Source organism: Ctenopharyngodon idella, chromosome 1, assembly GCF_019924925.1.
Source record: "Ctenopharyngodon idella isolate HZGC_01 chromosome 1, HZGC01, whole genome shotgun sequence".
Classification (NCBI taxonomy): domain Eukaryota; kingdom Metazoa; phylum Chordata; class Actinopteri; order Cypriniformes; family Xenocyprididae; genus Ctenopharyngodon; species Ctenopharyngodon idella.
The window spans coordinates 24,651,068-24,663,532 of NC_067220.1; the positions used below are offsets into that span (position 1 = coordinate 24,651,068).

Here is a 12,465-nt window from a genome sequence, read left to right on the forward strand (position 1 = left end):
TAGGTGGCGACCAGTGATTTTTAAAATGTATTTGATAGATTTGTTCAAAAACTCTGGAAGAAACAAGTCCTCATTAATTTCAAACAATTTTATTACACAATGAATTCAATTGAAATAGTAAATATTTTTTATAATATTTTAGACATTTATAATTATAAATAGACTCATTTATAGCATTAAATAGAACATTTTGTCAGAACCTCAAGTAATTACATGTTATTTTGTTTAGTTGTCTGTTTTGTTTTCAGAATCGTGGGAGAACCGTGATCTGTATTTAAAAAAAAAAAACAGATTATCCAGAATCTTAAATTAATCTTAAAAGAATATATAATATATTTCGCATATAACTTATCATCTGATCTGGATACGGCCCAGATCCGGCTGACTACGATTAACCTCAGGATAAACAGAGAGACTAATATTAGCGTAGATGCCATTCTTCTTATGATGCAACAAGTACATCGGATGTTTTAGGAAGTATTCCCGGTTCTGGCTGAACTAATTTATGCAGCCTAACATTCTTGTATATAGCTTTTAAACCTTATTTCTGTAATCAGTTGACACCTAGATAGACTGATATCGAAGTTCTTAGAACAATTTGCTCATGCTCTTTTTGAAATAAATGTATTGACCTTGTTGTTGATTTTTAATTCTGGCCATTTAAGTAAATGCACATTCTCTCCATTCTTAGGATGTGAGGAAATGTTTAGTTGCATTGGATGAGTTGAGTTCACTGCATATTACTACTCAGCATCTTCAGAGACACTGTGAACTCATAGCTACTCTTAAAAAGGTATGATTGAAAACATTTTGGGGTCAACATTGGACAGTTGTCATGTGTATTAATTACTATTGCACACCACTTACAAAAGAAACAACAAACTTAAAAAAATAAAAAAAAATAAAAAAAATAAATGAACTGAAACAAATCATAGTTTTATACTGTCTTTACAGATCCGCAAGTTCAAAGCCAGCCAGGATGTGATGGACAAAGCCACAATGCTGTATAATAAGTTTAAAAGCATGTTTTTAATGGGAGAAGGAGAGTCAGTGCTCAGTCAAGTGCTCAATAAAAGTCTGACTGAACAGAGACAGTTTGAAGAAGCCAAGAGGGGAGTGCTAAAACACACAGAACAGATCAAAGAGCAGAAAGGTAACAAACTGACTGACCTGCTTGATTTACAGCTTTCATTTTCATTTTACATAGTAAATAAGCATAGTGTGTTAAATTCCATTCCATGCTGAACTATCACATCAATAATAAAAACAATAAAAAAGCATAAATACTAGATTGCAAATAATAAGGAAAATTCAGTAACACTTTACAATAACGTTCATTAATTAACATTAGTTAACTACTTTAGTTAACATGAACTAATAATGAACTGCAATTATACAGCATTTATTAATCTTAGTTAATGTTATTTTCAACATTTACTAATACATTATTAAAATCTTGTTAACATTAGTTAATGCACTTTGAACTAACATGAACAAACAATGAACAACTGTATTTTCATTAACTAATGTTAACGAAGATTAGTAAATACAGTGACACATGTAGTGTTCATGGTTATAGTTCATGTTAGTTAATATATTAATTAATGTTTAACTAATGAACCTTACTGTAAAGTGTTACCGAAAATTCTAACTTCACTGACTTAACTTCTCTGACATCATATTATGAAGAAGCAACCTTCTGTGGAGACACAGAATGTATGTATATATGTATATATATATATATATACATATATATAAGTTAAGGCATGGCCAGTGGACAGCAAAATGCTCATTGGGTCAGCAGGGTCAGACAAAAACAGGTGGAGAAGAAAAGACACATGTTAACTGCAAAATAATTAAGAATTAAGGTGAAGAATTAAGTGTGAAACCATCAGGAACCCTTTAGTCTCCAGTGCCGCCATTTTCCAGAACTGCAACCTACCTGGAGTCTCCAGAAATGCAAGGTGTCAGGATCTCAGAGACTTAGGTTAGTGTTGTATAATACATGAATACTGGTTCATTTTTAGTTAATCTCCTATCCTGAAAAGTCCATCTTGTAGATATAGAATAAAAATGATCTTTCAAAACGTACTGCCAGATTCTGAAAGATGTATAAGATATAACACTTTAGCTTGTGATTCTTATTAAGTGGGGGGTCATTTTTAGGATTCTTTACCTAACCTAAGCCTTTGAGATCCTGACAACTTGCACTTCTGGAGACTCCAGGTAGGTTGCCGTTCTGGAAAATGGTGGCGCTGGAGACTAAAGGGTTCCTGATAGTTTCACACTTATTTCTTCACTTTAATTCTTAATTATTTTGCAGTTAACATGTGGCAGGGGGGCTTGAGCCCCTGCCCCTTTGATCGCGAAAGTGAAAGTGCCCTTTGCGGTCGCATCACGGTGCCCCCGCGTTCCCATTTCTCCTCCCCTGGAATGCAGTTTCTACCGAGGGAGACCCACAACCACCACCCCCTCCGCTTCACTCCAACTCCGATGCACTAACAAGGACGCTAAACAGCGCTGGAAAACTTTTCTAATATTAACGCAGGTCCTAAAGCTTTCCTGATAATAACCCTTCATTTTCCAATGATATTCTTATGAGATTTTCTCTTTTGTGTTGTGTCCCCCATCTCTTTTTCTGCAGTCTTTCTTCAAATCCCCCTTTTGCTCGTTCTCTCTCCTCCACTGTCATACGCCCCCTAATGCTGATTGGCTACGTGTTTGTTGTTGTGTCGGTCCGACCAACTTTCCAAACAGCGTTTTTCAAATATCCTTTAATTCTTTGTGGCATAGATTAAACAAGGTGCTGGAAACAGCAGAGGTTTTTTTTGGTCCATATTGACATTATAGATCTATGACAGATCTACTTCGCTTATTTTTGGATCTGGAGATGCTGTACTATTTCAGAAGATGCATAACAATCTGGCATAATCTGATCATGAACAGTTGACTCCATCTGGTTTACACAGATCATCTTGTTTTTGGATCCGGAGATGCTGTACTATTTCAAAAGATGCGTAACAGCGCCCCCTACCGTATAAGATTGAGAACATGGATTGCCGGAAAAACACATCAATGCATTGTCAAATGGTGGAAAATCTTGTCAATGGTGGGGAAACAGTTAATAATTAATTTCCAAATTTAAGTTGCTAACACTTTTCTAGCACTTTTTAGCATGTTGTTAGCATCTCCTAGGCTAGTAGTTACACTTTGCTAGTGATAGATAGATCACTAGCCTGATTAGTTTTCATATCCAGTCCTGATCCAGTCCTGATAATAAAAATAAGCCTAAATAGTAGACCAGTATGTTGGATTTGCCAAGCCAACATAACAAACTTAAATAATAGATCAGAATGTTTGCTTTGTCAAGCCAACATAAGTTTAAATCAAAGAATAGTATGTTGGCTTTCTCAAGCCAACATACACTTAACAAAATTATAAACGCAACACTTTTGTTTTTGCCCCCATTTTTCATGAGCATGTTAATTTCATCATTTACTAATACATTTTTAAAATCAAGTGTTGTATTTGTTAACATTAGTTAATGCACTGTGAACTAGCATGCACAATGAACAGCTGTATTTTCATTAACATTAACGTTAATGGTTAGTTAATATATTAACTAATGTTAACAACTTAACCTTATTGTAAAGTGTTACCATTATAAGTTAACCTTAAAGCCCAAAGTATAGTTCACTTTTTATGCGAGGGTCAGTGTACAGTGCGCGTGACGGGAATTTCATCATCAGAAGAGTATGCACGTACTGTACACGCACAGCCGGATTTTTGTAACCGCAAGTACTTGTACGCATAGGTCACACATGCGCATTTAATTGTTTTTGCAGTAATTAGTTTATCCACAAGGTGGCAACCTGGGGACCCCCTGGGGGCGTCAATTCACAAGGTAGTCAAAGAAAAACTGCATAAACAGAACAGACCGGAATGCATGCAAGCGAAAACCTCAGTTATCCATAAAAAAAAATCTAGAGCATGGGAGTGCGCACAAGTTGACTTGCCAGGTAAAAAAAAAAAAAAAAAAAAAAAAAAAAAAAAAAGCATCTATTTACCCATATTATTCGAAACAAATGGAAAAAAAAAAATTGAATAATGGATGACAAAATCACACCCACACAAAAATTTATAATATATATATAATTTTTTTTTTTTTTAATTGATTATAACTGTCAACATCTGTCCCTAGACTGCGACGTGGGAATCACCTCAACTGCACAAAACACTTTCACTATGAGAGAAAGCGCCTGCTGCAGTGATTCCAGACTAAAACAACCACCACTAATCAATCACATCATATTTCTTTGAAAGTTTCTTTGGATAAAAATATATACATTTATGTTGCAAAATGTTTTTTTTTTTTCACCCAACAGCCACTCCCTAATGCACATCCATGATAACATAATTCCAAATGATGTATATGTAAATTATTTGTTTAGCAAAAAGCACAAACTTTGTTTCCATGTTAACAGATACCAAGATTTTGAATGGAGACTTCAACCCTGAAGAGGATGCTGAGACAAAGATGGAGAAATTAGGATAGAATATCCTATGTGTTGTGAAAAACAAGTAATATCTTGTTTGTAGTGTGACTAATCCCTCGGAGGAGTCTGTCTGAAGATGTTGTTTGTTCACTGAAGAGCCATCAGTTGCCAAGTGGAGTGATTTTAATTAGGGATTTTAATCTCAAAATATCATTGTGATATTTACCATACCTACTTGGTTTAAATGTGTTAAATCTAAGTTTTACTGTATAGCTTTGTTCTGGTGTTGCATCTTTAAAATGATTTATTTTAATACAGGCAAATGTTGATTCTTGCTTGTGTTTCAGTATTCATGCTCTTAAGACTGCTGTCATAAATGTGTTTTAGCCTTAATAAAGTAGTGTTTACTTCAGAACATTTCGTTTAACCCCCTTGGTACTGTTTGGTCATTAGCGACCAAAAAAAAAGTATGATTTTGGTAAGAAACTTGGTGAATTTTGTGGCATTTGCTATCTGAACATACACACACAAAATACTGTACATGGAACATTCTTAAAAAAATAGTCACACCGTATTGTTTGAGGCCTAAAATAACTACCATAGGAAACAAATGGGAAATATGAAAATACAGAGCAATCTTTTGGTGTACAGTCTACAAGTGGGCCAGGATGCAGAAAAAAAGCACAATGCATTTAAGGAAAAAAAAACTAAAACAAGAGTTAGACACACAAATGAACTGTAACACCATTTTTTTGAGAATGAAAATCAATTTAGCCATAATGCAGAAAATACCACCATGGAGTTTAAACTAAAACATTGAGACTTAAACTGTATGGACTAAAATATTACACCGGACCATTACACCGTGAGCCATATAACAGGGACGTTAATGACCACAGTCCCAATACATACACATTAATATGCACTGTGAAAAAATGAATCATTGGTCTTGTAATTTTAATTAAATTAAGGTGATAATTAAAAATGTATATATTTTATTAATTAAATTGTGGTTCATATCTAGAACATTTCACTAATAAAATCAGATACATTTTCCTAAAAATTTTTTTAAGGAAATGCAGTTTTGAGACTTGAATTGAGGAACCAATTAAGCTAATAAAATTAAGATGGTTACCTATTTATTTTAAGAGAATTATTTCAATTATGCGACTTCATTTAGAGACACCATTGTTAGTTCCCAGCGTGCTTTCCATATGGCTGGAAATGGAGAGTAAATATTGAAATTAAGTGTTATTTTATGTGTTTTTGAGTAAAGGGAAACATCTGTTAATGTTTAATGTTCAGTTATGTTTGACATTTAAAAGAGTTTCTGTTATGTTGAAGTTTTGATCATTACCATTGTGCAGAAGAGTAGAGCTTATTGTTAGGTTGTGAATAACTGCATGTACTAATAATATGAATCATGTTGCTTTGTTCAATGAATAGTAACTATAAAATTGCCAGTGCAGAAATAAGTTTGTTCTTACTTGTACTGTGCTAGCAGCATACAGTGAAAAATACGTGAAAAAAGGGGTGCAAAATAGCCTCTCTCTCTTTTTCTCTCCAACACACACACACACACAGTGAGAAGGCTGAGTTTGAGGCTGCTTCAAAAGGCCGTTTCTCATCGTGCTGCTGTGAAATACTGAACGGTTGTTCAAAACGCAAACTAACTCTCTGTTGGAAAAAGAAAACCAGTGTCGCTAAAAAGGTTTTGATGGATGACGATTGTAATGTGGGTAAAGACGATTACAGTGACATACAGCAGTCGTACATAAGGCATGCGCGAGTCCGTTATTATGCGCAAACAAACCGCACATGTGCTCTCTCGACTCACTGATCGCTATATAACATCGTATTTCTGCATGAATACAGTTCAATATATTCGCGTAGTTGTCAAAATTAATGTACTGTGAGTGTTTTATAATGGATGCTCGCTGAACAAGCGTGTTTTGGGGAAGTTTGAGAGGATCAGTGGTGTTATATGTATTTAATAATTTTGAATGGATCCGCATAGTATATAAATTTAGTCCTTTGGTATCTCCCTGTGGTCTTGTTTGGTGTGGCAGGTTGACTTGTGCTTATTTAAGTTAGGGTACAACGGGGCAAAAGGCGCCTTTGATTTTATTTTCCTCTAAACCACTAGGTGGCACAAAAACTTGCCGTAGCACTTTCCTAAATACCCGCTTTTCAAGATGCACGTGTAAATTTGTCTGATCTTTGACACGACCGGCTGACTATTCCATTTGTTGACATGACATGGTTAGATTCAGATGGTAAATATCATATATCAAATTTTGTATCCACCTTAGAGATAATACCCATATTTATAAGGAAGCAATCATATTTAAAAATATGATATTAATCGTATCATAATAAAAATCTCTTATTGTTACTACTGTAAATCTATATTAAATATTACGGGATCTCCTTAATGCTTTAAGGATCTTTACTTTTTAAAATAATTTTGTTTCTGTATTTTTAAAATATATTTATAAACATATTTTAATGACAGTATATTTATTGAACAACAATTAATTATTTTATTAATAAAAATAAACAGAAAATAGTACAAACTTTGATAAAGTGATTCTTCTGAACAAGTATTAACCTAGACATTATTAAAAACATCATTTTAGCTAAATAAATAGATATAAATAGAAAACTTTATTGTCATTATAAAAAAATATAATGAAATTTGTTTAGTAGCTCTCAGAGACCAGCAGCCTCAGAAAAACAAAAAGTAGAATCCACATAGTATAAATAACTACAACATAATATCACAGTATATGCAAAGTAATATATATACAGTGGAATTAAATAATGCAAACAACACAGTGCAAATAAATCTAACCAAAGTATCAGTACATCAGCAGCCACGCTTTGTGTAACTGTTCAATTCCAGTCTGCCACAGCTATGTAGTATTTGTATCAATACTGTGTGCCTTTTACCCCATCGCCACCTCATACATTTATAAGATTTTTAAACAAAATAAACCACTTTTATGAATTGTTTTCACATAAAATCTGTTTCTCCATCAATGTTCAATACAAACATATATTTTTTCTGCAATCATACACTTTGGGAGTAGTGAAAAGCACATTTTCTTAAGGTGTGCCTTTAGCCCCGTTGTACCCTACTGTATAACTGAGCAGAGTAAATACCTTTAAGTTGTAAAGAATGTTTGCAAAGAATGTTTGCAAAACAGAACACTGACGGTTTGAATCTATCTTGAATTTGTTCTTTAAAAAATAATTACTTGGGGTTGAAAAGTAGGCTAATAACACTACAATACAAATATTTTAGTGAATTAAAAAAAAAAAAAAATGGGGGGTGGGCCGTGCAGTATTGATTTGGAGAGGAGGGGGGCCTTGGCGTAAAAAAGGTTCGGAACCACTGTTTTAGAGGTACTGTAATTAGACTCATGCATCCATCTGTTTTGTCTGTGTCAGCGTGTCCCCTCATAGAACTTAAAATATATATGATCTGGTTTAATTATTAGGCAAGGAAGATGATCAGATCTTGGTCTTCCTATGATCATCTGAAACTAGATTAAATAGTTTATATATATATATATATATATATATATAAACTATTTTATTATATATAAACTTAATATATAAATTTATATATTAAGTTAATATATAAATTAAGTTAATTTAACTTATATTAAGTTAATATATAAACTTAATATATAAATTAAATATATATTATATATATTTAATTTATATATTAAGTTTGTATAATATATTTAAATAGTTAATACTTCGATTACGAGATTCGTGTACCAACAATACTAATACTAACAATACTAAAAATACAGAAAAAGATAAGGTGATCAGTGATATCCAGACTGTCGATCTCATGGAAGCTGATGGTATAACACCTTCTCAAAAGAAGATCAGATCTTTCCTCGGTATGATTTTATATTATCAGCATTTCATTCAGGACTTTTCTGCTAAGGCGAAACCTCTTTTCAGTCTCCTATCAGATCGGTCACAGATTAAAGCTCAGAAGAAGTGTGGTCGTATGAGGAAGCCACTCAGTGTTGTGCTTTCACCTGAGGGTTGGACTAGTGAGTGCCAAAATGCTTTTAAAATTTTAAAGCAAGAACTTCTGCACAGTGTGACTTTGGCTCACCCAGATTTCTGTCATCCCTTTATTCACTCTGTTGATGCTTCATTTGACGGCATAGGAGTTGTGTTATCTCAGGTGCCCCCTGATGAGAAAATTGCACGCCCGGTTGCTTTTGCAAGCAAAACACTCTCCAAGTCTCAGATGAATTACCCAGCACATAGACTTGAATTTCTGGCTTTAAAATGGGTCATTTGTGACAAGTTTAGCCACTGGCTAAAAGGGAGACATTTCACAGCATGGTCTGATAATAATCCCTTGACTTATATTCTAAACCCAGTTTGTGAACAGCGATGGGTGGCGAAGCTCGCTGCATATGACTTTGACCTGAAGTATGCGCCAGGAACGAAGAACGTTGTTGCAGATGCCTTGAGCAGAGAGCCCTTTGTTAAGTCTTGTGTCAGCCATTGTCTGTTAAATGAACCATACTTTTCTCTTTTGGATGAGGTTAATGGTGTTGTTACTAGAACTGTGCAAGATGCCTTTCTAATGGTGTTGTTACTAGAACTGTGCAAGATGCCTTTCGTGTCATTAACCACTGTCAGAATGTGCAGGCTACCAGTGAAGGCGAAACTGAGAATGGGCTGCAGGGTGAACGACTCATGTTCCAGATCCTTTGATGCTGCTGAAGTTTCTGCTGCCCTGGGTGCTCGCTGCAATGGTGGAGTTAGTCCTTTGCCCATAGCCAGTCCAACATCACTCCAGCTCCCTTTTGAAGATCTAGAGACAGAGTCATGAACTATGTTCTGAGATGTAAGCGTCCTTCAAAGAGTGAGAGAGCGAAGGAACCTAGCTCTGTGACAAACCTTCTGAAGCACTGGAAAAAGCTAACGATTCATAATCATGTGCTGTACAGAGTAAAGAAGGATCGGCTGATGAATAGGAAACTCTTTCAATATATTGTACCTGATTCCCTGAAGCGTGATGTTATCCGTGGTGTTCATGATGCCACCGAACACCAGGGGAGAGTGAGAACTCTCTCATCAAGCTTTATGTGAAGAGCTGTTAGAGATGTGTTAGAGACTCCAGAGCCAGATGCTTGTGTGCCCCTTGAGCGCATTCGAACCTCTGAGCCAATGGAGCTCATATGTATTGATTTTTGGAGTGCTGAACAGATTTCAGGGAAGGTCGTTGATGTCCTAGTAGTGACAGATCATTTCTCTAAGATGGCACACACCTTCCCCTCAAAACTGCTGAACAAGTTGCCCGTCGCCTTTGGAATGACTTATTTTGCATTTATGCATTTCCAAAGAGAATACATTCAGACCAGGTTGTGAATTTTGAGAGCAAAATCATTAAGAACTTGCTTGAGATGGCTGGTGTTCAAAAATCACACACCACACCACCCTATCGGTAACGGTTTAGCGGAACGTTTCAACAGGACTCTGGGGAATATAATAAGAGCTCTCCCAGTTAAATCCAAGGCGAAGTGGCCACAGCTTCTACAGACGTTAACCTTTAGTTATAATTGCTCTGTACATGAAACAACCAGGGCTGCGTTCCAGTTAGTTTTTTAAAAGCCCTTCCTTCGCTAACTTCCCTCAGTCTCATTAACTCGGATGTACGTCATTGCTTACGTTGCATGAGTGCCCACTACTGGCGAAAACTTTGCAATGGGCTGAATTGGAACGTCCTAAGCCCTTGATCACTTGGAATCCGCAATGGAGCTGATTTATTATTTATTTTTTCCCTTTACAAAATTGTTTAATGCAGCATTCTATATGTATATAAGTGTGTTTTAAATTTAAAAAAAAAAATATATATATATATATATCATAGAGTTGTTTGTGGTGGGGTAAAATAAACGCGATATGCGGTGATGTCACAATTGTGTTGCATTGTGGGTTATGGAGCTGCCTGAAGTGTACATATAAAGTAGACTCGCTCCCTCGGTCAAAATCGAGGGAGCGAGGGTCTGTCCATATAAACTTCCCTCGTCCACTTCACGTAGTGGAACGCACTTCAAAATGGTGGCAGGGATTTCCCCGAAGGGAAGTGCTTAGGGAAGTTCGCGAGTGCATGTCTAAAACTGGAGTGGAACGCAGCCCAGGTTCGCACCATTTTACCTTATGTTTGGCTGTTTCCTGAGGCTACCGATTGACATCATGTTTCAGCATGTCCTTTGTGATGATAGGGTCATCAGCCATCATGAGTTTGTCTCTGCGCTGAGAAGAGACCTGAGCACAGCTGCAGAAATTGCCTGGAAAAACTGTCTCAAAGAGCAGAACTGCCATGCTATTCTTTACAATCAGAAGGCCAGAGGTTCACCCTTAGCAATGCGAGGTAGAGTTTTGCTGGCTAACCGTGGAGAGAAAGGCATGAGGAAAGTTGCGGACAATTGGGACTCTGTTCTGTATGAAGTACAATCGTTCTGTATGAAGTACAATCAGTGAGACCAGAGATTGAGTACAGGATTAAGGATGTCCAGACTGGCGCACAGAAACCTGTTACTTCCAGTGAATTTTTATCCTGGGATGATGATGAGGAGCAGTCAGTTCGATCAGCTTCCACCGATGCTACCCGTGGCAGTGCTCTTGATTCTGCTCTCATGGACGATCCTGATCCTGTTTCAAAGACACCTGAATGGTTACTGCAGATGGATGGAACATATGATAGTGATGTTATACAGAATGCCACTTGTAGTGGAGCTTCAGACATGCTTGATGAGATGACTCCTTCAGCGTGTTCTGACAATGATCAGCACAGTCCAGAACCTGAGCACATTCCCGAACCTGTTGAGAGTACAGAGAGTTTACCTGCATCAAAGCCAAATGAGTCCTCTAGTTGTGTGCAGGAACCTGATAACAGACGTGTCCCTGTCATTTGCTAACAGGCCACATCACTACACAATTGGGGAGATCAGTTACGCCCCCTAACAGACTCATTTGTGAAATTGATCAACAAATTGTGGGAAGTGATTCACACAGTGATGCAAGTTATTTTTCAAGGAACTAATTTTGTTGTTGAGTGGATAAGGAACGTTTTTGTTTAATATGTCTGAGTCTGAATGAAGATTTATATCTAAGAGCCATTTGTGATGTTAAGAGTTTGACTTTGAAGTGAGTTTTTTTAAAAGAGTTTCTTGTGTTGTTTGCACTGAGAAATTTAAAGAGCAAAGAAACATTTGTAGCCTCTTGGGCCTGGTTTCACAGACAGGGCTTAGCCTAAACCAGGATTAGACCTTAGTTCAATTAGTATATTTAAGTAGCTTTTATAAACTTTCACAAAAAAAAAACAAATTCTGGTGTGCATCTTGAGACAAAACAATGGTAGTGGCACTGACATATTTTAAGATCTGTCAGAACAAGTTGCTTTTAGTTAAAACAGCTCAAACATGCATTTTAGTCTAGGACTAGCTTAAGCCTTGTCCGTAAAACCGGGGGTTAGAGTGTGTAGACTGCACCTCATATAGTCTGTGTTAAGTGTGGGACCTGGTACCATTCCATTCTTATGCACTTCCTGGGAATAGAATGATTTTTTGACATACTGTATTGTAAAGCTCTTGTACTCACATCTGTTTTTTTTTTCTTTCTGCAATCTATACTGTATGTTGTTGCATATATTGGTTCTAGCTCAATTTAGCAGAATTTAGGGGGGATGTATGTAATGGAGTTTAAATAATGTTTGTCAAATTCATGCATAAATTGGGAAAACTCGCCACTGGATGTTGCATCAATCGCATTTGCGCACATGATATTGCGGGGCAGAGCTATGTCATCAGCAACAGTCTCATATTTCTCCCTGCTGACTTCTCCTGCAACATCGATGCACAGTACTCTAACCAGCTTTTGGTCGTGTTTGTCCCAGGGACAGTAAAGCAACCTTGAGTGACCA

General features: G+C 36.3%; 2 protein-coding genes across 22 annotated transcripts in view; one reads left to right on the top strand and one right to left on the bottom strand.

Moving 5' to 3' along the window:
- psip1a (PC4 and SFRS1 interacting protein 1a) overlaps window positions 1–4,911 on the top strand; it is a 105,057-nt gene extending 100,146 nt beyond the window's left edge. For 19 of the 21 annotated variants that reach the window (XM_051896730.1, XM_051896765.1, XM_051896786.1 and 16 more), the window contains 4 exons: window positions 692–793; window positions 955–1,153; window positions 2,970–3,109; window positions 4,485–4,911. In XM_051896730.1, the coding sequence (XP_051752690.1) occupies window positions 692–793; window positions 955–1,153; window positions 2,970–3,109; window positions 4,485–4,499 (456 nt within the window). In that variant the 3' untranslated portion in view covers window positions 4,500–4,911. The other 2 variants (XM_051896860.1, XM_051896869.1) reach the window with 2 other exon arrangements.
- LOC127514149 (uncharacterized) overlaps window positions 1–12,465 on the bottom strand; it is a 358,601-nt gene that overhangs the window by 79,698 nt on the left and 266,438 nt on the right. The gene's annotated exons all lie outside the window — the stretch shown is intronic.